Source organism: Acanthopagrus latus, chromosome 1 (assembly GCF_904848185.1).
Source record: "Acanthopagrus latus isolate v.2019 chromosome 1, fAcaLat1.1, whole genome shotgun sequence".
In the NCBI taxonomy this organism is placed as follows: Eukaryota; Metazoa; Chordata; class Actinopteri; order Spariformes; family Sparidae; genus Acanthopagrus; species Acanthopagrus latus.
This window is the reverse complement of record NC_051039.1, coordinates 13,019,517-13,045,086: the sequence shown is the minus strand read 5'-3', so window position 1 is coordinate 13,045,086 and position 25,570 is coordinate 13,019,517. Positions and strand designations below refer to the sequence as shown.

The 25,570-nt window shown below is 38.8% G+C and overlaps 3 protein-coding genes and 2 long non-coding RNA genes across 5 annotated transcripts; 2 read left to right on the top strand and 3 right to left on the bottom strand.

Moving 5' to 3' along the window:
- Positions 1–555: 555 nt before the first annotated feature.
- Positions 556–3,843, bottom strand: LOC119028174 (vegetative cell wall protein gp1-like). The gene is made up of 7 exons (XM_037113850.1): positions 3,835–3,843; positions 2,257–2,538; positions 1,990–2,046; positions 1,374–1,523; positions 1,212–1,247; positions 1,062–1,100; positions 556–908 (listed from the first exon to the last, which is right to left on the bottom strand). Exons 1-7 carry the CDS (start codon positions 3,841–3,843, stop codon positions 621–623), a joined length of 861 nt encoding a protein of 286 aa, XP_036969745.1. The 3' UTR covers positions 556–620.
- Positions 3,844–8,035: 4,192 nt separating this feature from the next.
- On the top strand, positions 8,036–8,922 carry LOC119027668 (protein SLG1-like). The gene is made up of 4 exons (XM_037113076.1): positions 8,036–8,120; positions 8,213–8,286; positions 8,408–8,500; positions 8,608–8,922. Exons 2-4 carry the CDS (start codon positions 8,230–8,232, stop codon positions 8,719–8,721), a joined length of 264 nt encoding a protein of 87 aa, XP_036968971.1. The 5' UTR covers positions 8,036–8,120; positions 8,213–8,229; the 3' UTR covers positions 8,722–8,922.
- A 1,898-nt stretch (positions 8,923–10,820) lies between these two features.
- On the top strand, positions 10,821–11,313 carry LOC119025049. The gene is made up of 3 exons (XR_005076685.1): positions 10,821–10,930; positions 11,055–11,128; positions 11,251–11,313. It is a non-coding gene; the product is annotated as an uncharacterized LOC119025049 (long non-coding RNA).
- A 2,478-nt stretch (positions 11,314–13,791) lies between these two features.
- Positions 13,792–14,582, bottom strand: LOC119027524. The gene is made up of 3 exons (XR_005077402.1): positions 14,524–14,582; positions 14,333–14,401; positions 13,792–14,204 (listed from the first exon to the last, which is right to left on the bottom strand). It is a non-coding gene; the product is annotated as an uncharacterized LOC119027524 (long non-coding RNA).
- Positions 14,583–22,771: 8,189 nt separating this feature from the next.
- Positions 22,772–23,456, bottom strand: LOC119028069 (integumentary mucin C.1-like). Its single transcript, XM_037113598.1, has 3 exons — positions 23,269–23,456; positions 23,080–23,148; positions 22,772–22,942 (listed from the first exon to the last, which is right to left on the bottom strand). Exons 1-3 carry the CDS (start codon positions 23,323–23,325, stop codon positions 22,772–22,774), a joined length of 297 nt encoding a protein of 98 aa, XP_036969493.1. The 5' UTR covers positions 23,326–23,456.
- Between the last annotated feature and the right edge of the window lie 2,114 nt (positions 23,457–25,570).

The window sequence follows — 25,570 nt, the reverse complement described above, 5'->3', positions numbered from 1 at the left end:
CACTATATATATTTACAGATGATTCATATTATATGTTTTTTGAAATTTGGTAATTTTACGGTTGGTATTATTTAGAACCTCTAAATGCGCTGGACGTTATCTGTCGAACACCAAGTTACTGGTGAACATGTTTAATCACTTTGTCAGTAAAAAGCCAAACATTTCCATGAGGAGTTGGTGGAGACCAAACATGGAGCTAAAAGAAGAGTGACTACTCGAATTTAGTGATCAGGAGGACAGAAACAGCACCCCAAATAAATGTTACTGTGTCTGACAGATTTGTAGCTTGTCCATCATGTCAACTTAAAAGGTGATAAAAATCAGTGTTTTCCTCACAGGTTGTTGTCAGTGCAAAAAACAGTTAATGCTGGTTGCAATAGTAGATGTTTTAAAACTAAGCATGAAAACACATCATTTCAAAATAGGAGACAACTTACAATTTAAATGTGGTTTGTTTTACGTTTTTATTTGATGTAATTTATTTAAAAAACAATAAAGTTAGTCAAGTGATAACGTCAAAGAAACGTCATTGATTCATTGTTATTCCTTCGGATCTTTATCAATGAGGTGTTTAGTTTTGTTCAGTATATGATGAGTTGTCTCTTCTGCTGGCTGAGCTCTCAGACCAGGTCTCCCTGTGTGGGTTTGAGTTTGGGTCCAGCAGGTGTTTGGACCGTGGCCGCCTGCTGCGTTGGGCTCTTCAGACCTACAGGGTTAGTGTTCGGCGGTGAGCCAGCACTGGCCGGCCCTTGGGTCTGCTGGATTCCAGCTGGCGAGGTCGGGGCGATGCCTTGCTGGTCTGGGTATGAGATCCCAGCGGCCTGGTTCACAGGCTGAACGGCTCCAGCAGATGGGTTTGTGAGCACACTGGACATGTACACGCCCAGTTGTCCCATTTTAGCAGCCATCTGAAACAAAGAAGAGAGGAAAGATACTGTAAGAGGTGAGGGCGGGGTGCGGGGGAACAATTGGATCATCAATCCAACTCGGGATCACTGGGTTCATCGTGTAGACTGTTTGAACAGGCTGAGAGACAGATAAAAATCTTGGCTTTGTGTTACCTGGAGTTCTTCTGAACTGAGACTGCCAAGTGCTGCATTCTAGTCAAACGGCAAATGTCCAAAAACACATCATCAGAAAGACAATCCTGAAACCAGACTGAGCATAAATCATGGTTATGTCTAAGTTTGCAGAGTGTACTTTGCATTTACCATGGGTTGCTGGAGCATGTATACAATTTGGGGATTCTGTGGATGAAAATAAGAAGGTTTGAGGATATTGCAACATTGACTTTCTTTATTCTAAAGTAGAATATATATTTATTCATTTATTTTAATCATATGAACGCTTTAAGTGTATAAAGGTAGAGAAACCTGTTGTTGCTGAATTGGCTGAGGTGCATTTCCTAAAGGAGCAGTTCCTGAAGGGGTTACTGCGGGTGACACTACGCTGTTCATAGGTTGATTTGCTGGATTTTGCTGAAGCGGGGATGCAAAAATCATCGGGTATCCATATGGGGGAGCCTGTGGAGAGAGAAATTAGATTTTTGGTGTTTTTCAACAACCTACTGCTCTGAGAAAAGAAACAAAGTCAATTCCAACCCTTTCCTACTTGAAACACCAGACATCAGAGAGTACTGTGAGACACTCACAGTATCACTTGTGGCAGGAGAACATGCTGAAGGCAAAACAGTATCTAAGTTTCGATCCCAGAGTCGTAAATTATGTGACAGACTGAGGCAGAATTACAGACAACATCATTTCCACAACACTGTCTGTTATGGCCTTTTCCAATTATCCTATACAGTAGGAAAAAACATGCAATGAAAATATGTTTAAAAACCCCCGCAGGCAAAATCTTTCAAGCTGTGTGGTTGGAATTTATCCTTGCATCAACCACCTATAGCACAGCACGTGCTGCACGTTATTTGGTGCATGGAAAAGATCAGTCTCAGAAAACATAGACAGGGTATTTTTAATAATGTCTTACCATTTGATTCCCATATGGTGATGAAAAAACAGGAAAATATGTATAAGGGGGGAAAATCTGAAAATACAGCGACAAAACCGAAATCAGAATTAGTTCAATTGTTTTGATTAACAGAAGTGTATCTCTGGGATTGATGTTATTGTTGTGAGTGAATAAATAAATAAATAAATAAATAAATAAGTGCATTTAATAGCTTTAAAAGCTTTGGATATCGTGTTTTGTGTGGTGTAATTCTTCCTCCAGATGCTATTATTCTTCATCTCCTACCTGCTGAGGCTGCTGTGGGAGAGTCGGCAGGTTAGCAGGCTGTGATCCAAGGAAGCTGGGCTGCAGAGGGATCATCATTGGACTGCCCCCTAGTGGAGACCAGACATAGTATTGTGTGGGAGGCATAAACTGGGGGCCACCCTGAGGACTTGGCTGCTGGGGGACCCCAGGCTGTGGTTGCTCCACGATAGGGGACAGTGGAGCCGGCGTCAGAGCTTCAGGTTCCTGGTTTGTGGCTTGGGTCGCTCCTCCTTGTGAGAGAGGGAGGACACTGGGATGAGCCTGAAATATAAAAGAAAAATATCCATCTTAAAGAAAAGAGCTTCAAGTATTTTTTATAAATATAGTCAATAGTGAGTCTACTTACTGGTACCGCAGACACCGTAATGGTAAAACATGACAAGAGGATGACATTTAAAAATGGCATTTTGAAAAGAAAGAAAGAAATCAATATGATTTTGAAACTGTTTCCCACAAGATGGGAGGAATGTCCGCTTAGACCCCTGAGAGTAGATTCAATGACACACAGTGAGGGAGCAATGACTTATGCGCTGCTCAGAGAGCGAAACAACCAATGACAGAACAGACATGACAGACATGACAGACATGACAGGGGTGAAAAAAAACAGACAAGTTCTACCCAGTTTTCTGGTCTGAATGAAACAATGAGACGAAACCAAAGAAAATGTGCTGAATTCCCTGAACTGCATGTTTACCTTCAATTAGAATTGTGTAATGTCTACAGAAATGAATAAACAGTCAGGTAAGAACCCGGGACTTGTGGTTTTCCTGTTACTCAGAGTGCCTGTGGGTGTGGCTGATGTGCCAGCGTCTGACGTTGTAATTATGGTGAAAGCAGATAAGCAAAATGTGCAACAAAACAGAGAAAAAAGATGAGTAAGGAAAGTAGGTATAATGTTTCAAACGCTTCGTTAAGCATCAAATTGCAGCAAAAAAAAAAAAAAAATAACATAAAGGGTTAATAAATGAATGCAACACACAAGGTAATCAGTGAATCTTGATGGATATTAAATATCACTGGCAAAGAATGTCTTGATCGTGTTTGTATTTTGTATCAAAATGACTTCATTTTGTTGGTCAGCCAAGTTTTTAATAAACTTTTGACATTATGCAGCAGGAATGCTTTAAGGTCCAAAGCTTTGAATTTCAATTGGGAAATTCCAAACTCAAACGCTGACTGCAAGTATACACAAGTGCACAAGGGGGCGGAATAAAGCTAGGGGGCAAAGAATAAAAGGATCTCTTTATAACCGTCAGATAAGGATCATAATTTCATCCTTTGCAGCTGGAGGTGTCAGTGTTGTGGATAAAAAGACACCAGGATGGGTTTTTAACTGTTTTTCACTCATTCACTGATTACATTTATTTTACATTTTTATTATATTACATTTATTTTTCTTTTCTTTTGTTAAATACATTAATTTTCCTAATATAAGCCTTTAATTTTCACTCATACTGTTTGAGTGCTTTTCCAGGTGTTTCTGGAGCCAGTCCCAGCATGCACTGTGAGGCGAGCTGACACCCCGGACATTTTACCAGACAAATAGACACACTGACCTTATTCATAGCTATGATGGTAAAATCCACCTGACTATTATGTCTCGGGCAACTGACCAAAATGTGAATCACTAATTACTTAATGTGAATACTCTACTTCAGCACACACTCACTCTATGTTTGTGTAGCTCACTGCAAATAAAGGAAACCTCAACGATTTGCTTGAATGGTCACCAAAATAAAAGTAACCTGGGCCAAACTACATACTTTTCATATTTTGGTTAAAAATGTCACAAGACGTCTCTCTCTCATTAATTTATAAAACATCACTGTTGTTTGAGCAAAACCACCTACTGAAGCAACAGTGAGTTTAAATGGGGGAGATGACAGATATAATTTGCTTCATTGGCAAACATCACGAGTGCTGAGGGGAAGAGACAAGTTGCCTTGGCACAAAAACCCAAAATAGACTTGCTGGATTGTTATTGTTATTGAAATGGGATATAACATCCACACAACACCATTATCAAGGTCACCATTTCTTCACATGCGCTTTTTTTTTTACAGCAACATGCTCAACACATGACCATTGTGCCATGTTTGAGCTGTTTTGGGTGCACATAGGAATATGTAAAACAAAATAATGAAATCATCAGAGATGTCCCAACGTGTCTGGCTTCAAATTCAATTTTATTTTTCAAAACCTCTTTGAAATAAACATATTTATGAAATATGCAAAAGTCATCATTCAGTGCAGGCTTCAACAGTATTGACTTTAACCAGCCTTTGTAGGTTGTTTTACACAATTAATTTGACATTTCAACAAACTTAGGGAAGAAACTTTACATTCATAACAAGCAGCAGTATGAAATCCGACTGTTTTGGAACATAAGAGACATGACAAAATCAAACTATACATTAAGAAACAGGTGTATTTTTTCTTAGATTGTTACACATTTTTTAGTCAAAGTTTCTGTGAATAAAAGCAGCAAACACTCGCCAGTGCAGTGTCATGAATGGAAATATTAGTCAAGAGGCTGAGTCATGGTAAAAGTACAGTGTGACAGACTTCACTGATGAAGCGAAGAGTCAGGTATTAAAGGCTCAGCACTCCCTTTCTTAAGCTGTGTTGATCCAGGTATGGTGATGTGTGTGCCCACTGAGTGGATATTATGGCGGCGTGTCGTCAGCACCCTCCCACAGGTGTCTCCAGTGCTGTCCCGAGACCGACCTCGTGCAAAACCCATAATGACAACCTCACAAAGTGCCTGTCTCAACTGTACATGTTCCAAAACACAATAAATCACCATACAATCGTCGTTTTGGGCATAAAAATAAAATAAAATTTGAAAAAAAAAAAAGCGATAAAAATGCACGTATGAGTCAACAAATACAATATATGTGAAAGTGGAAAGGTTGCTCTACCAATACTGAAAGGTGAAAAACGAGCCGACAATAACACATAAGTCAACAAAAACTGGTTCAAACAGATAACATACTACCAACATATCTAAATGCAAAAAGAAAAACCCACATGCAATATATCCTTGTTAAAGATCGGAAGTAAAGTCATTCAATCTGCTCTCAGACCAGCACAGTTTATCCGTTGTCTCCTCGGATCTCGGTGGTCGTTGGGATGGGAGTCGTAGTTGTGGCTGTGGTTGTAGTTGTAGTCGTGGTCTGGGTTGTAGTCGGTGGTGCGGCAGTAGGAAGTGAAAGCCACGTCAACAGCCAGTCAGGCAAGGTGGGAAGTGGCTGGGGCTGCACTGGTTGACGACTGCCACTCTGCAGCAAAAAAAAAACAAACACAGTGAATTTTTTGTTTTGCTAGAGTTTGAGTTCATAAGTGATAGGATTCATTTAACTCTTTACCTCATTGCTGCTAGAATCACTGCTGTCACTGGAGTCACTGCTAGAGTCACAATTCTGCAACAAAAAAGAACATTAAATGATCTACCGGTTTGCCTTTCATATTAGCCACAAATCATTGTATAAAAGCAAGAAAAAAACATGTGTCATTATTTTGTACTCACGACTACAGGAGAACTGATCAGGCAGAAAATCAGCAGAGGAAAAAACTTCATCTTGCACCTCAAACTGTTTCAGGTCCCTTGATAGTCAGAGCTGCCTGCATGCCACAGGAGAAAGCAATTGTAAACAGCTTTATAATGAATAAAATATTAAGCCTTTGTTCGCTACCCTGAAGCTGGTCCCTCCGGGCGACTCCATTAGCTTTTAAACGGCGTCGGTGCGCCCACATTGCTCTTGCACTTTAAAGGTGTGTTACTTCGTGTCAGATGTGGTCGGTGTCATGGCAGCCTCCTGAGACAAAACCAAAATATAGGTGTGAGCAGATTTTCATTGCCCAACTAGACTGTGTTTCTGAAGAGCCGCATCCTGTTCATAATCCCGGCCGACTTAAGGTATTTGCTGAAAACAGGCTGAGCTGAATTCACCACTAAGCCCAATTTGTACTGCTGATCACTCACACACACACACACACACACACACACACACACACACACACACGCGCCCAAACACACTTCCTTTTGTTCCACGAACACAAGATTTTGAATTCTGATAAGAATACAAAATATCAACCTGCTATAACAGCCACATTTTAGGAAAGAATTTAAAATAGCTGAGGTCAGATTACGGGAAGATTGATGCTGTTGAAGCTCTCTGTACTTACGAAACAGAAATATCTCTTCCCTCGAGCGATATCGCCACCTGCAAAACAATACTTGCTCAATCCTTCCCAAAGACTGTAATCATCTTGTTTACCGATGGTGGACTGCTTTTATTTCTGCTATAGCAATCATTACGACCTGTTGCAAGTGTCATCCACAGATTTAATCTCTGACTTTCAGGAGATTTAAAAGACACATTCGTGGCACTTTATGTCCTGCTTCAAACAGTGCCTTATATCGAAATCTGTAAGTGATTCCAAAGGCTGATCTCATCCCTGTTGTCTGTTTGGTCTCAGTATGATCAGGATTTGTCATTATATAGCTAAGTTTAAAAAAAATTCCTCTGACAAGGGAAGAGACACTTCATAAAACATCGTAAAATGGAGATGTTTGTCTGATCAACACAGCAGCTTATAAAAAGATCAGCCTGGCGGCAGATTTACGACGTGTGGTTCACTGACACGCAACATGTGAGGTAATGCAGGAGTCACACGAGGTCTCACACATGATCATAAAACTAGGAATTGTTTTGTCTTTACAGTCATGACACACAGCCACCAATTGTGCAATTCAAACTAGAACATGAATTATTGTGGAAATGCTAAAGACACATTAAAGAAAGGTTATGTAGGAATTAGCGTTTTGCGTTGTAAGTGTTGAAAACTTGTATGTTGAAGTTAACATGTATGTGACGCAGTGATCCTCAACTCTCACTGAAGTTACGTAGCGCAGAAACAAGTGAGAGCTGAGACAGAGACAACATTCACCTTGTTACAAAACACTTTGCAATCAAAATGATTTAAGCTGTCTGTAAAAGGTAAAACAGTTACATATTGTTGCTTTAAACATTGAAAATATTAGATTTTTTGGGGGGGTAACCTTTATAGCTCACTTGCAGACCACATTCTTTTGGCAAGTTTCAACTTGTTTCGTCATTGAACAATTAATGTAAACTGGCCTTAAACAAACTCTCTTCAAAATATGTCGCTTCCAACCCTCCAATGTTCTCCGAACACCCCCTGAGGGCGGCAGCGCTCCTGTTGAGAAAGGGCTGTTTAAAATGCTATAAAGTGAAAATATGCTGTAGTATCTGTCGCTGGCAGTGTTGCACATGCAGACAGAGAAAAAGCCACATCGAGATTGGTTAAAGAGCAATTTCTTGTTGACCATATTTTCTTGAGTAACTGCAATCAAATGAGCAAATCATCTTAAAAAAAAAAAAAAAAAAAACTATCATAAAAAATGTTCTTATGTTCTTTTTTATTTTTTGTATGGTGGCCCTGAGAACTCAATGGACTGCAACTTTAGAAAAACATGCAAGCAGACAAAACGCAAGCTCATGCTGCACTGCGGATGCTGTATTTGGACCTTGTTTGTATATTTGGTTTATGTTTTTGTTTTTGTTGTATCTGCAGCAGTGTGTGAATTTGCATCACATTTGCGGGGCATCTGTTATCAAATATCATTATTAAATTGTTGAGGTAGAAGATTTCCCAATACATGTAATTGCAATGTCCCAACAATGCAACAATGCTGTATGCTGATAAGATAACATCCGCTCCTGTAACTGTATATAAGAGGAGCTCAACATTCAGAGCAGCACGACAACAACCTCCTCGACCATCTACGAGACCGTCTGCTGAAGCTCACCTGAAGGTATTTATACAAATCTGGATTTTCCATTTGAGTTTGGTGGAAGGATGAAAACTGTTCACCTGATCAAGTCTTTATTATTGTCTTTTCAACAGGTCTGATCACTGTAACCATGCTGAAGGTAGCACTCGTTCTTGGATGCCTCCTGAGCCTCGCTCTGGCTCTCCCTGTAAGTGGAACATTCTCATTCTCTCGCTCATTTCAAAACGAGTGTTATATGTTGATATAATCAAGTTTATTGCAATAGTTGGATATGGGCAATATCAAACGTGTTACTTGTTGATTTTCAGCAGATGGAGGCAGCGCACAAACGAGTGGCTCGTTCAAGCTCCAGCTCCGACTCCAGCTTTGAATCTGACGGCTCCAACTCTGACTCCAATGAAGTGAGTGCTCTCTCTATCCTGTAGAATTCAACAACACCTAGACGTCAGCTACTGGTGACGTCCTTGGAAACTCCTGTCTTACAATTCATGTCTCTGATTTCTTAAAGAGAACCACCACCAAGGCTACAACAACAACAACAACAACAGCAGCTACAACTTCTACTACCGCAGCCACACCTACTACTACCACAGCTCCCACCAACACTACAGCGGCAAAATAAAATTTGAAATTCAACCATTGATCATGACAACCAGTACTGTATGACATGTATTTTCTAAATCCGCTTTGTCTCATGTCAGATTGTCCAAACAACTGCTACTGGCTCATCTCTCAAATTCAATTACACGTGTGTAATTACAATGTGGATCAGAATCACTGTATTCTCTGATGCATCTGCTGAATAAACCCCTTAAACTGACAATGTTAACCGTTTATTGTCTTGTCTGTAAATATGTGTGAGAAGACAAATGCTTGTGTAAAATGTGTATTACAGAAAATATCACACAGAGAGACACACAGATGGCTGTGTGATGGCCAGCAACCAAGAGGAGTTTAAACAGATTCACACCCTGAGAGTCTGGATCTACTTCTGTAGGCTTTTTGCACAGGTGTATTTACATACGCCAATCAATCAAGTTGGTATTTTCCTGGCTTTCCCCGTCTATCATTCCAGATAGAACTGTTCAGTGTGTTTAATCACAAGAGTACAAGAACTAAATCTAAAGAGCTTTTTTGTTTCTAAAATTGAATTAATGAACTTTAGACACCTACCAAAGCTCGTGTACATGTATTAACACATTTTACTCAGATGATACTGGTAAAAAGTACATTATCTGTACTATATATTAAAGACACTTCATTTATTCATCAATTACACAACAAGTAGAAACCTTGACTTATCTGAAATCTCTTCTCTCTCTGAAATACTGGGTATTTAATGGCATTAAAGCTGTCTAGATGATTTATTATGACGAAATGTGTGAACACTTGTTGGTTTGTCTGTTTGGTTATGACTTTGTTACATTGCAACACGTATGAGGTGCTCTCGTGTCAGCTGCGACTGGCTTCAAGAGAGTGTTTGTATGCAGCAACAGGCAGAAACATATTCAGAAAAAATAATTCTACATTTTATAACACTACAAATATGGCCAAGATGAGAATCTTTGCATATGCAGCAATTGTCATTTGAAGATATTTTCATGTGACATGGTTTTTTTTTTCATTGTTGTTTGTTTGTTTTTTTGATGCAGAAATGTAGAAGAGGCTGCTCTTGTAGTTGTTACAAGATGGAAACATTTTGCCTTTAGTACATTTTTACTAAAATGTTCTGCTAACTTTTAAAGGGTTAACCAACCAATTTCGAGTTGGTTGAGAACTCAAATGAGGGTGTCTGCATTTAATTTGGCTGCAGTGATGTAATTCACAGTTATCTGGTCGTTAGAATAATTTCTTAAACTAGAATGCAGGAATAGCAGAGTAATAAAATATATCAGAAACAGGTTCTTGAATTTCCTTCTTTTCTTTTTCTTACAGAATCACACAACTTTACCAACACAACAACAACTGACTGGCCCAACGAACTTTGCTGTTCCAGATCATGGAGCTCATCAGGAAACAACAATCTACAAAACCGTGGTGTGATCAAACGCTACTATTTTCATACAAATGAATGCAATAAATAACCTTTCAAATGCATTTCCTCTCCTCCAGTTCTTAATTTTCTAATGGTTTATGATGAACTGAATATCCAATTGTAACAAAAAAGATATACTTGAGCAAGTGGGAGACATATGAATACACTGTGGTGCAGTGGATCAGAAGGCGCTGAAATAAATTGGGTCGTGCTTTGTGGGGCTTCCCGGTGCAACACGGACATAGCAGACTGGCAGCTTGTAAAAAGTGCTGGTATGGAATGAAATGTGAAAGTGACTACCTCAAGCCTTTCATTTAATTGAAAAACTCAGTATTTTCCAAACTAACAAAAGTATTTGTTCTTGTCTAAACTTATATAAAGACTGGTGCTACAGTCCTGTATGCAATCCACCCCAACCACATCCTTGAGACTCCACCACGGTATCCACTCAAAGAGAAGTTGTCTTTGAACATAATCCACACAGCACTGGATTACATTGTTCGGCACACTGTAATTATGAAGACAATTAGGTAATAAACAAATAGGGTTTGATCACTGAGAGGAATTATTAAATGTACTGCACCTATTATAATGTTCGTGTGTGACCAGGCCGGCTTATTTCCTCACGTTAAAATGTGGAGGTGGATGATTTCCTAATAATTGCAATTTTCCCAACAATGCAATATGCTGATGACATCAGATCCTGTAAGTGTATATAAGAAACGCTCAGCATTCAGAGCAACACGACAACAACCTCCTTCACCAGGCAGTTTGCTGAAGTTCTGAAGTCTTGAAGGTAATTATTTTAGTCTTTTGCTACTGTATTTGAGATTGGTGTCAGGTTTGTGGAAGAGTGATTTGGCTGATATTTTGGAAAGACTCTTCATCTGCTCAAGTCTTCATCATTTTGTTTTCAACAGGTCCGATCACTGTAACCATGCTGAAGGTCGCTCTTGTTCTTGGATGCCTCCTGAGCCTCGCTCTGGCTCAGCCTGTAAGTGGAACATTCACATACTCAACATCAACACCAGTCTTCTTATATGTTGATCCCTTTACTGTTATTGTAATAGTATAATGTGGGCATTATCAAATGTGTGATTTGTGGATTTTCTGCAGATGAAGGCAGCACACAAACGAGTTGCTCGGTCAGTCTCTAGCTCTGACTCTAACTCTGGCTCTAACTCTGGCGAGGTGAGTGTTTTTTTTGTCTATAGTCTAGAATTCAACATTCAACACACCTGAGTGTCAGCTACTGTAAGATTGCTTAAAAACTCATCTTTGACAATTCATCTTTCTGAATCTCTCTCATTTTCTTGAACTGCACCACCACCCAGACTACAACTACAGCTGCAACAACTACCACTGCAGCTGCAACAACTACAACTACAGCTGCAGGAGCAACAACTACAGCTGCAGCTGCAACAACTCTAAGTCCACAACAGATACTCGCGCTCATTCTTCAACTCCTTGGGCAGTAATGAACCCCGACTGAAGCAACTGTTACATCTACCACTGCATCAGCCTCTATGACAACTACCATAAAATAACAATCAAAAATGTATCCAGTGAATGACGACCACTTTTTAATGACGTCTGCTGTTAACATCAGCTTTGAGTCAGTGTCATTTCACCTGCTTCTTTCTCTTTCCTGATTTCAGCGTTCTAGTTCACATTAACATGTCGATCGAAATCACTGTATTCTCTGCTCTATCTGCTTAATAAACTTTATCACTGCAAAACATGGAACAAATGTGTTTTGTCTTATCTGTATGTACGATAATAATAATTAATGAAGCTGTGTGGGAAAAAAGGTGGTTTTCAACTGACAGATAGATGGATGGATGGATGGATGGACATCCATTACCAGGTCTCAGCTATCAAAGCAACATTAACAATGTTACAGTCACCACACACTTCCGTAAATCTTATACTTAAGTTGCATGGAATTCTGAATGCTTCTGGTTTCACTCCACCCTATTCCATACTTGTATAATAAATAAATAGAAAAATAGCAAACTGGAATGGAGTCTTATTTTCCAATAACTACATGGTCCAACTGCGCATATTTGTATTGATTTTTCATCTCAAGAGGCACTGTATGGTTTCAATAACAACATGGCTCAGAGTAACAAGAGGGGTATCAAATCAATTTCAATCAATCAAAATCAAAATCAATCAACCTTGTATCACTGCCACTGTAGACACTCAGACAGATAGATAGAGCTACCACTGCACCAGTTTTACTAGTGCTACAAAATGAAATCTGAAATCAACCTCTAGCCAATAAGTGAATGACATCTATTATTAACATCAGCTTTGTTTGGTGCCAGTTTTATTCCAACTGTTTCCTTCTCTTTTCAGATTTTAACACGTTTTATTACTAATCATTATGTATGCACATCTGCTTAATAAACTTCATCAATGCAAAACATGGAACAAATTTGTTTTTCTTCAAATCCATATGTATGAGAAACATTAGCACACAATAAGTAGTAAAGCTCAAGATCAACTATAATGCATTTATTATGAGGTATTTAATATTGTAGGGCAGACCAAGCAAGATGATCCACTTATTACATTTGATGACTTAACTGCAAAATGAGTAAAGTGTATTTGTTTCAAATAATAATTACTACATGTACCTCAGGATGTGCAGCCATGGAAAATAAAACAAGTTATGTAATTGTCATGGTTACAGAAAAATGACCAATCAAAGCTTGCCTCAAGGTGGGGGTAAAATGAACAAGGGGTAGCGATAAAAAAAAAAAACACTTTTAAGCACTGATATATACATTACAATGCACCTGTTATCAGTAAGCGGCTTTTGGCGGATGCAGTGATTTACTACCACAGCAACAGCTACGACTGCCACTGTATCAGCTACAACACTTTTTTATTTGTCATTCAAATCACACCTTACAGTGCAGATCAGAGCGAAATGTCCCTGCAGATGGCTTGGAACAGTACAGGATAAAACAAGCAGCAAGTATTTACATAAAGATCAATAAATAAAAAGTGTAAACATGAATACTATATAATATATAAGATATATTGCACGTTATTATTATTTATTATTTATCAAGCGAAGCTACTAACGCTACAAAATGAATTCTGAAAGTTACCAAGCAATCAATCAGTGAATAATGATGATCGCATCAATTGTTAACATCAGCTTTGTTTTGGGCCAGTTTGTAATTACAACAGTTTCAATGATGTTGTTTTAACCAGAGTATTTTCTAACACATCATTCTAATTTGTTTAGAAATGTAGATAGATACAACTTTATTCTCTGCAGTGTGTGCAAAATGAACATCTAATGCAAAAGATGGATGAGATATGTTTGTTTTTCCTAAAAAGCATATGAGCTGTGACTCCACAGGATTAAGATTCTTCCAGACGAAGCTTTAAAGGAACAGTTCACCCAAATCCAGAAAATGTTTTGTGGAGCAACCTCGACCGCCTTTCATTTTGTGGTTCCTTTAAAACTACAACTACAATCTTTGGTGTCCTCATGTTATTTCATTAAGCCTGAATCTATCAACAAGGAATGGAGACAAATCAGGAATGAATGTAAAAAGAACTACTACACAGTATGTACAGCCTCATTAATTATTGATATACATAAAGATTGTAAGGAAAAACACATTTGTTCCATATTTTGCAGTGATGAAGTTTATTAAGCAGATAGAGCAGAGAATACAGTGATTTTGATCATCATGTTAATGTGAACTAGAACGCTGAGTAATAGAACACTGGTTAAAACAACGTCGTTGAAATCAGGAAAGAGAAAGAGGCAAGTGAAATGACACTGACTCAAAGCTGATGTTACCAATAGACATCATTATAAAGTGGTCGTCATTCACTGGATACTTTTTAGATTTTTATTTTATAGTAGTGGTCGTAGGGGCTGATGCAGTGGTAGATGTAGCTCTTGCTTCAGTTGTAGTTCACAACAGCCCAAGGGCTCGAAGGAGCTGGACTATCAGTTGCTGTTGTGCACTTAGAGTTGAAGTTGCTGCAGTTGTAGTTGTTGCAGCTGCAGTGGTAGTTGTTGCAGCTTTAGTTGTAGTCTGGGTGGTGGTGCAGTTCAAGAAAATCAGAAAGATGAATTGTCATGATGAGTTTTTCAGTAATCTTACAGTAGCTGACACTCAGGTGTGTTGAATGTTGAATTCTAGAGGGCAGAGAAAACACTCACCTCGCCAGAGTTAGAGCCAGAGTTAGAGCCAGAGCTTGAGCGAGCAACTCGTTTGTGTGCTCCCTCCATCTGTAGAAAATCCACAAATCACACATTTGATAATGCCCACATTATACTATCAAAATAATAGTAAAGGGATCAACATGTAAGAAGACTGGTGTTGATGATGAGTATGTGAATGTTCCACTTACAGGCTGAGCCAGAGCGAGGCTCAGGAGGCATCCAAGAACAAGAGCTACCTTCAGCATGGTTACAGTGATCGGATCTGTTGAAAAGAAAATGATGAAGACTTGAGCAGATGAAGAGTTTTTCCAAAATATCAGCCAAATCACCCTTCCACAAGCCTCACACCAATACCAACCTCAAATACAGTAACAAAAGACTAACATAATTACCTTCAAGACTTCAGAACTTCAGTAAACTGCCTGGTGAAGGAGGTTGTTGTTGCTGTGTTGCTCTGAATGTTGAGCGTTTCTTATATACAGTTACAGGATCTGCTGTCATTATTAGGAAATCTTCCACCTCCATATTATAATGTGAGGAAATAGTCTGGTCAGGTAAGGATCAGAGACACACTTGGTCAATATGTGCACAACATTTAATATTTCATCTCAGGGATAACTCTGTTGCCTAGAAATTATTTGTATGTTACTTAACTGTCTTCATAATTACAGTACGCTGAACAATGCAAACTTTGTCTGGATTACTTTCAGAGACAAAGTTTCTTTGATAGGTTAACATGTTCCACAGTGGAGTCACAAGGAGGGGGCTGGGGTGGATTGCGTGCAGAGTGCAGGATGGCCACACCAGGGTATATGATTCATTCCAGACCAATCAGTGGGTTTGCTTAAGGTTAGAAGAAGATTGAGTTTTCAGTTAAATGTTAACAGAAAAAAACCTTGTGTCTCAACACTCTTTAGCTGCCAGGACCCCAATTTAAGATGAAAAATGACACTAAAGTGAACAAAGTATTAGTGACAGTCAGGGTAAAATATTAAAAGTACTGTAATGCAGTTTAAGGTCGTGGAAAAAATAAGTTCATCGTTTATTCACAAAAATTCTAATAAAGCTATAAAACAGTCTATTTATATGTGAGCTGATTTTTTTTTCCATATTAGTTTTTGTGCGTGCATCGTTTGAATTTTATGTATACATAATTAACAGTTTTTAAAACATTCATTAAAAAGATATGTAATGTTTTGGAAGAAGAGACTTGGTGAACATGGTGAAACTGGTGCACTTCCATCCTGAGGGGGCAGTGGGGAGCGTAAACACACAGGGACCAACTTCAGATTCAAAGACAAGACCTTCTTCTTGCTGTGATGAAACGGGGATAACCACTGTGTCACTGATTACAGAAATACACAGATGAGCCAAAACATTAAATCTGGCGATGTTGACCGGCTCATTACAATCAAGTGTTCTGCGGCATTCTGGTGGATCAATTGGTATAGCATGTTATGTCCTCGCTGTCCAGGGTTCTTATCCGACCTGTGACCATTTGCTGCATGTCATCCTCTTTCCCTTTCATTCTACTATCAGTCACTCTCAAACTATCCTGTCAAATAAAGCTGCAAAGATCACATATATCAACAAAAACTTAATGGGCACCATTTAGCCACAAACCATTGCAGACCAAGTATATACCCTTAGCTGAAGATGTATTTGCCAGTTGTCTATGTGAACGCGTGGTTCAAAGGCATAATTATCTCCGGCCTAATAGCTCTGGCATTTCCCGACAGCAGTGCCACAGGACACATAACAAAGAGCTCAAGGCGTCAACCTGGCCTCCGAATTCCCCAGATAACATCAAGCAATCCCTGGGATGTGCCAGAACAAGTCAAGGAAGGATCCAGGAAGGCTTCACCGCTCAAGGATCCACCACCAATGCCCTTTGCCAGGCCCCCAGGTGTCCCTACAGAGATCCTGTGTGGGGCCTCCATTTAACCTCCTAAACAAAGTCCAACTAAACCCACTGAATGCCATCTGCCCAGAACCATATAGGCCAGGGAGTCTGAGCAAATACCTGGCATCGGCTGACACACTGTGAATGTTCATGTCAGCAGCTGATGTGTGAGTCATCTTTGTAGCATTCAGCTCTGAAGTGAACAGGAGGTGTTTTTTTATGCCAGCTCATTGTCTGTGATTGTGTTAGTGTGGTTTTCGTGTGAGGTTGCAGGCTCATCCTTAATACTTCATAAGTGGTTAACATGCCTGACATTGCGAAATGAGTAGTGGACAGCTTTGTTGGTTAATCCAACACATGTGCATTCCCCAATTATAGTGGTCATTAACCTTTTTCCTTCTTACCATTAAAACCACACTGCTGAACATTCTGCGACACAAAATTTGAGCTATACATAGAGTACAAAAGGGGAGAATGCAACTGTGAATAAATACAATAACAATGAATGATGGTCGACCAGTATGTACCAGATGAAGATGTGTTTGGAGATCCATAATACTACTTTGACACTGGACAAAAAACCCACTACAACCACCGACATCTGGATTTTGTGTTCAGTGAGAAAGGCTGATACAAGTAGCGATATCAGTACATGGAATAGGGACCCGAACCCACCAGTACCTTTTCTTGGTACTTCACTTTCTCTGATAAATGATGCTAAATCAGGCGTAACACAGGAATTTCTTCCAAAGAGGACAAAAACCTGGAAATGGCTGGACAAACTGGTTTTACTCTGTGAAGGGTTCAAATGTTTGCAAGGGTGTTCTTTAAAAGTAGAAGTTTCAACCACTAGAAGTTCTAAAAACACCCATAGAGGATTGTAAAGTGGAAATGTTTAATTTGATTTATTAAGCAACATTTGTAGCTGTGTCAGGTGAAGGTACTGCAGACATCAGGTGGAAAATACAGTAAGTACTAGTGCTTGTGTTGAAATGTGCACAAAAAATACAGAGATCAGACAAGTTTCTGTATTTCTTATGTTCTGTATTCGTGTTATTAAAATCTCTCTACAGTGTGATCTCTCTAATATCTTTAATGCACATTTTTTCACAGCTTCATTTTAAGAAAAGCATATTTCATCCATGTTTTCTGTTTATAAAGTTTATTCAGCACATACTGCAGACAATAGAAACCACAGAAAGAAACAGTTATGTTAAATCAACCCAAAGGGAAAAAAAGTCAATAAATACTGGTATAAATTCACTTATTGATCCTTGGTTAACCAGGGGCAGGAGTGGAACCAGCTATAGTTGTAGCTGCAGTGGTAGTTGTAGTAGGTGTGGCAGTAGTTGTTTGTGACTGAAGCATGGCAGAAAGGGCCCGAAGAAGATCAATAATCTGTTGTGGACTCAGTGTTGAAGTTGCTGCTGTTGTAGTTGTAGCCTGGGTGGTGGTACGCTAAAGAAAATAAGATGTTGTTAAAAATACAGCAGAGGAGTTTTAGGGGGTTTTTTTTACAATAGTTGACATTCAGTTGTGTTGAATGTTGAATTCTAGATGGTAGAGAAAAGTTCTCACCTCTTCTGAGCTTGAGCCAGAGCTTGAGCTGGAGTCTGACCGAGCAACTCGTCTGCGTGCTTCCTCCATCTGCAGAAAATCCACAAGTCACACATTTGATATTGCCTGATACTATTACAATAACTAACTGTATCAACATATAAGGACACCTGTGTTGATACTGAGAATGAGAATGTTTCACTTACAGGCTGAGCCAGAGCGAGGCTCAAGAGGCATCCAAGCACAAATACTTCCTTCAGCATGCTTACAGTGATCAGACCTGTTGAAAAGAAAATAATAAAGACTTGATCAGATGAACAGTTTTTTTCAAAATATCAGCGAAATCACCCTTCCACCAACATCTCATAGAAAATAAGCAATCAGAAGATTTAATTACCTTCAGATCTTCAGAACTTCTGCAGACTGTCTTGCAGATGATCGAGGGTTTGTTGTGTTTCTCTGAATGTTGAACATTTCCTTTATACAGTTTCAGGACCTGATGTCATCTCTTCAGCATATTGCATTGTTGGGCAATTGCAAATATTATGAAATCTTCCACACGCACATTTTAAGGTGAGGAAATAGTCTGGGTAGCTCTCAGAGACACACCTGTACAGTATGATGGATACAACGTGTTTATTATAATGATCCTTGTAAATAAATGATGATAGCCAGTTGGATTTGTCTCAGATTGTTATCCATCTTTTTTTCTTTTTTTTTGCTAATATGGAACTGTCATTAACCCACCTGCATGATATCAGTTTGTTCAGTATAAACCCAGCTACAAAACTGACTTTTCATTTTGTAACTTCATCAAAGTGTAAAGCTGCCTGAGACGGCCGAGTTTTCATCAGGTGAGATATATGTCAGAAGTATGTTCAGTATGTGTTGCTCACAGGGGTCAGACAGAATAGTTCTGGGAAATGGTGAATGTGTTTCTTCCATCCTATCTTCTAACTATAACACACCTTTCTGCACAGCTTAATTTATCATTAAAATATCAAGTGTTGTTATCTAAAAAATGAACAAGAGGGGGCCATTCCGGTTTCATATCTTTAGACCATGGTAATTGTTGCACTGGATGTTGTGTTGTGTTGGTCAGCTTTGCATTTTAAATGTGGCAGGGGTGATACCTCGCCCTCTCTCTCTTCCTTTCTGTACTGTACAGATGCACTACAAGGTACTGGAATTTGGCACCGTTTCATTGATTGTGTATTGGTACTCAAAAGTACTGATTTAATTCAATTGGTTCCCTTAAAAGTACAGAGTTCAGTACCTAACCTTAGTGAAGAAGCATTCAAATGTTTACAAGAGTATTTTTCTTTCTTTAGAGGCACTATAAGTTCAAAAAAACAAAGACATTTTAAAAGTCGAAGATTTTTATTGAAAAGCTGTTTCTTAAACTGTCTAGTTATTATTAATAGTGTTTAACAGCATGGTGGGGTAGTGGTAGTTGTAGCAGGGACAGGGGTGGTAACAGCTGTAGTATTAGTTGGTGCTGTAGTGGTGGTTGTTGGTGCAGCAGTGGTGGTTGTTGGTGCAGCAGTGGTGGTTGTTGGTGCAGCAGTGGTGGTTGTTGGTGCAGCAGTGGTGGTTGCAAGTTGTTGCCATAGGAGCTGAAGAAGGAGCCGCAGCAACAGGTTCGTCGATATTACAGGTGTTGTTGTAGTTGTAGCCTGGGTTGTGGCACAGTTCAAGAAAATGTGTCAAACATACAGCAGAGGGGTTTTAAGGATTTTTGCAGCTGTTGAAGTTCAGATGAGTTGAATGTTGAATTCTACAGGACAGAGAGAGCACTCACCTCTTCCGAGCTTGAGCCAGAGTCTGACCGAGCAACTCGTTTGTGTGCTGCCTCCATCTGCAGAAAATCCACAAGTCACACATTTGATATTGCCAACATTATACTATTACCTTAACAGTAACTGTATCGACATATAAAGACACCTGTGTTGATACTGAGAATGAGAATGTTTCACTTACAGGCTGAGCCAGAGCGAGGCTCAGGAGGCATCCAAGCACAAATACTTCCTTCAGCATGGTTACAGTGATCAGACCTGTTGAAAAGAAAATAATAAAGACTTGATTAGGTGAACAGTTTTTTTTTTTTTTTTCCAAAATATCAGCAAAGTCACCCTTCCACCAACCTCACATAGAAAATCAAAGAACAGAAGACTAATTTAATTACCTTCAGATCTTTAGAACTTCAGCAGACTGTCTCGCAGATGATCGAATGTTTTTTGTGTCTCTCTGAATGTTGAACATTTCTTTTATACAGTTTCAGGATCTGATGTCATCTCTTCTGCATATTGCATTGTTGGGAAACTACAAAATTTCAATGTGAGGAAATATGCTGTGTAGTTGTGGTTACTTTAATAATCCTTGTTAATAATTGATTATAGCCAGTTGGATTTGTCTCAGATTGTTATCCAGCTTTTTTTCTTTTTTCTTTTTCATTTTTGCTCATTTGGAACTGCAAAAAAACGTTACATTAACGCTGACGTTAAAAAGTTGGTGCCAATAAATACTATTTTAAGTTTTTATTTATTTTGTGACTATGGAGCAGCTGTAGTAGCAGTGGTAGCAACTGTGGTGGTTGCAGGTGGAGCAGTAGCAGGTCATAAGAGGGCAAGAAGGAGCTGGAGCAACTGGGCATTCACTGTTGCAGCCACTGTTGTAGTTGTAGCCTGGATGGTGGCACAGTTCAAGAAAATCAGAAACATCGATTGACAGAAACACAACAGAAGAGTTTCTAAGGATTTTTACAGCAGATGATGTTCAAGTGTGTTGAATGTTAAATTCTAGAGGACAGAGAAAACACTCACCTCATTTAAGTCAGAGCTAGAGCCAGAATTAGAGCCAGAGTCTGACCGAGCAACTCGCTCGCACTGCCCACATCATTCTGTTACCATAACAGTAACTGTATCAACATACTAAAACACTGGTGTTGATACTGAGAATGAGAATGTTTCACTTACAGGCTGAGCCAGAGCGAGGCTCAGGAGGCATCCAAGCACAAATACTTCCTTCAGCATGCTTACAGTGATCAGACCTGTTGAAAAGAACATAATAAGAGACTTCATCAGATGAACAGTTTTTCCAAAATATCAGTGAAATCTATATTTCATCAGACATCCAGGGAAAATACAGAAACAAAAGACTCATAATTACCCTCAAACCTTCAGCAGACTGACTCGCAGATGGTCGTGGAGGTTGTTGTCGTGTTGCTTTGAATGTTGAGCTATTCTTATATACAGTTACAGGAGCGGCTGTAATCTCATCCCCATATTGCATTGATGGGTCAATGCCATAGTTGTGAAATCTCCCACATCCACATTTTAAAAGGTGTGGACATAGGCCGGCCAGGTAATGATCAGACACACCTGTACATTATGAATGATACAGTATATAACATAGTTCATAAATAACGCACTCGTCCATTGAGTCAATTGGATTAGTCTCAGTTCCTAATCCAATGGACTCTTCATGTTTGTGACTTTTAATGCATTTGTTTTGGTCTTTGTTCAACAATTTTGGAACTGTCCTTTCCCCACCTGCATGTTATGTTTGTGTTCAGCACAAACGAACCATAAGACTGTCTCTGTCTGAGGTTTCCTCAGGTGTGAAATTTGATAAAAGTATATATGTAGTGCTTACAAGAGTCGATATAGAGGCTGTTCTATCATTCCATCCATCTATCAATCCATGTCATTTCTTCAATATACACCTTTCTATACAGCTTCATTACTGTACGCCCTGCTATCTGTTTACAGATGTTTGTCAGTGTGATAAAGTCACAAAAGTGCAAGATGCAGTCACAAAACATTACAGCTGTGTAGTTGATATCAAAATAAATGTTGTGTTTAGATATGGGTGTGGTTTGACCTACCAAAACTGAGTACACATGTAGTCATTGGCCAGAACATCAACATGTTGACAAGCATCAGGCTGTTGTGATCCCATAGCTAGATGGTTTCTACTCTAGTACTGTCTGGTACTGCCAATGTCATTTGTTAATGCAAAAGAAAACCAACAAAAAAAAAATCTAATACTTTCTAGTTATACAATGAACATTTGATGATAAATCAGTATACATATAAGAGAGAAAGCTTGATAATGTTGCAGTATAGTTTCAATGATTTTTATATACTTTTTAGTTACTCAAGGAAAAATAATTCTGAACTTGAATGTCCAGAAATAAGAAGCATATATTGAATTAAGCTTTTCTCTGTCTGGAAGTGTGTTGCCTTATGTTCCTGCTAAAAAAGGAGAAGGAGAAGATTCATGTGCAACACTTGCAAACAGAAATTGAAGGTTTGGTTTATAGCTGACAGAGTTTGGTCCATTTGAAATAAACTCCCTTTATCTCAAGACTGTGATGAAAATCAATATTGAAAAACTGGAGAAAAATATGGGTGTTAATATGGTGTTAATAATCGTAGAGCTGCAAAAGAAAATCATAATGTTTGTAACTGCCAGCACAACTGGCTCATATTGACCACAGTCCTCACAAGACCGACACGGATGCAGTCAGGTGAAAGTGTCTAACTATGTTGTAAGTTCTAGGATGCACATCTTTCTATACAGCTTTATCAGTGTGTTTCATATATGCATGAAAAATAAGAGAAACAAACGTACTCAGTTCAGGTTTGCGTTTGTGATATTTATTAAGCAGGCAGTAGAGAGAACACAGAGAAAGAAAAAGCTGTCATGATGAACGAGTAGTAAAACAAAGCAGTTGTTAAATAAAAACAACATTATTCAAAACTGGTTGTCAGTGAGTTATTGATTGCTGGAAAATTTTAAGACTTTATCCTGTGGTAGAAGTAGCTGATTCAATGTAATAGTCAGCACTGCAGTAGGAGTTAAGTGCCATAAGAGCTGAAGAATGAGCTGATCAGCTGTTGTTGAACTAGCTGCTGTTGACTCTCTGGTTAAAACAGCATCATGAAAATACTATTTTCAGATTAACTGTGTGACTACGGAGGAGCTGTAGTAGTAGTTGTAGCTACAGTGGTGGTTGTAGGTGCAGCAGTGGTGGTTGTTGGTGCAGCAGTGGTGATGGTTGCAAGTAGAAGCTGAAGAAGGAGCTGGAGCAGCTGGGGATTCACTGTTGTAGCTGCTGTTGTAGTTGCAGTTGTAGTTGTAGCCTGGGTGGTGGGACAGTTCAGGATAATAAGTAACATTAATTTTCAAACACACAGCAGAGGAGTTTTAAGGATTTTTACAATCGTTGACGTTCAGGTGTGTTGAATGTTGAGTTCCAGAGGACTGAGAAAGCGCTCACCTCGTCAGAGTCGGAGCTTGAGCTCGAGCCAGAGCTTGAGCGAGCAACTCGTTTGTGTGCTTCCTCCATCTGCAGAAAATCCACAAGTCACACATTTGATATTGCCAACATGATACTATTACAATAACTAACTGTATCACCATAAAAAGACACCTGTGTTGATACTGAGAATGAGAATGTTTCACTTACAGGCTGAGCCAGAGCGAGGCTCAGGAGGCATCCAAGCACAAATACTTCCTTCAGCATGGTTACAGTGATCAGACCTGTTGAAAAGAAAACAGTAAGGAATTAATCAGATGAAGAGTTTTTCCACAATATCAGCAGAATCACCCTTCCACCAACATCACATAGAAAATAAGCAATCAGAAGATTTAACTACCTTCAGATATTCAGAACTTCTGCAGACTGTCTTGCAGATGATCGAGGGTTTGTTGTGTTTCTCTGAATGTTGAACGTTTCCTTTATACAGTTTCAGGACCTGATGTCATCTCTTCAGCATACTGCATTGTTGGGAAATAGCAAATATCATAAAATCTTCCACATCCAAAGCTTAAGGTGAGGAAATAGTCTGGGTAGTTCTCAGAGACACACCTGTACAGTATGATGGATACATCGTATTTACTGTAATGATCCTTGTAAATGAATAATGATAGCCAGTTGGATTTGTCTCAGATTGTTATCCATATTTTTTTCTTTTCTTTTCTTTTTCCTAATATGGAATTGTCCTTAACCCACCTGCATGATAACAGTTTGTTCAGTATAAACCCAGCTATAAAACTGACTTTTCATTTTGTCAATTCATCAGAGTGTAAAGCTGCCTGGGATGGCCGAGGTTTCATCAAGTACGTTCAGTATGTGTTGCTCATAAGAGTCAGACACAGTAGATCTACACAGCTTCATTAATGTTTGTCATACATAAAGATTTTGAAAAAAAAAAGTCTTTTTTTTTTTTTTTAGTGGCTGCTACACTTAAAGCTTTAGAACAGTATGTATAGAAAATCTGGCCAATCAGCTGTCACAGGTGTTTTGACATTAGTCATCATTTGAAATGTGATGAAATGATGTTTACTGGGGGATTATCCTGAACTAGGAACTAATCTCTGAACTCTCAGACTATGAATTAATCTAATAGCTGTTGGGAAACAGTGAAGTGGTTTTGCCATCGACATGATTCATGTGAAAACCTTTCTGTAGTTTGTGCAAGCTTCTTTTTTCCATCAACTATGCAGGGTATTTTGTTAGAATATCTTCTTGTTAAATGGACAAAGTCACATGTTGGTGGTTTGCCACTGATAGATTTTGACTTTGACATCTGTTATTCTTTTTTTTTCTTTTTTTTTTTTTTTTTGCTTTTCTAAACTTCAATCCTTCAGTGTCAAAATACTCCAAGAAATACATTCAACAATAACAAAGTTATGCTACAGTAACTGCCCTATCTGACAGGAAAACACTATGGAATATATACTCATTAGCTGATGTGTGAGTCATTATTGTTGGATTTCCACTCTGAAGTCAGAAGGAGGTTTTGCATTTCTGGCTTCTTATTGTCTCATATTTGGGGATTTCATGGGGCTGTAACACATGACAGGATTTAGAGAGTGTGTCAGGGAGAGAGTGAGTCCCAAAGCTTTAATTTTTTTCATTTCTCATGGCTTTTCATGTTCTTGCCATTGTCTGTGTGTGTGTGTGTGTGTGTGTGTGTGTGAGTGTGTGTGCATGTGTCCTTGCGGTAAAATGTGATCCTGCAGACAACTTTTGTAGCGGGAACTATCACAGAAGCAATTGAGCATTTTGTCAGGTGTTTACTGTATGCCCTGCTGTCTGTTTACAGATGTTTGTCAGCATGATAAAGTCACAAAAGTGCAAGATGCAGTCACAAAACATTACAGCTGTGTAGTTGATATCAAAATAAATGTTGTTCTTAGATATGGGTGTGGTTTGACCTACCAAAACTGAGTACACATGTAATAATGTAATGATAATTACTGAGTCATTGGTCAGAACATCAACATGTTGACAAGCATCAGGCTGCTGTGATCCCATAGCTAGATGGTTTCTACTCTAGTACTGTCTGGTACTGCCATTGTCATTTGTTAATGCAAAAAAAAAGAAGAAGAAAAAAATATTCAAATACTTTCTAGTTATACAATGAACATATGATGATAAATCAGTATAAATATAAGAGAGAAAGCTTGATAATGTTGCAGTATAGTTTCAAACGTTTGTGTATTCTTTTTAGTTACTCAAGGAAAAATAATTCTGAACTTGAATGTCCAGAAATAAGAAGCATATAGTGAATTAAGCTTTTCTCTGTCTGGAAGTTTGTTGCCTTATTTTCCTGCTAAAAGAGGAGAAGGAGAAGATTCATGTGCAACACTTGCAAACAGAAATTGAAGGTTTGGTTTATATCTGACAGAGTTTGGTCCATTTGAAATAAACTCCCTTTATCTTAAGACTGTGATAAAATTCAATATTGAAAAACTGGAGAAAA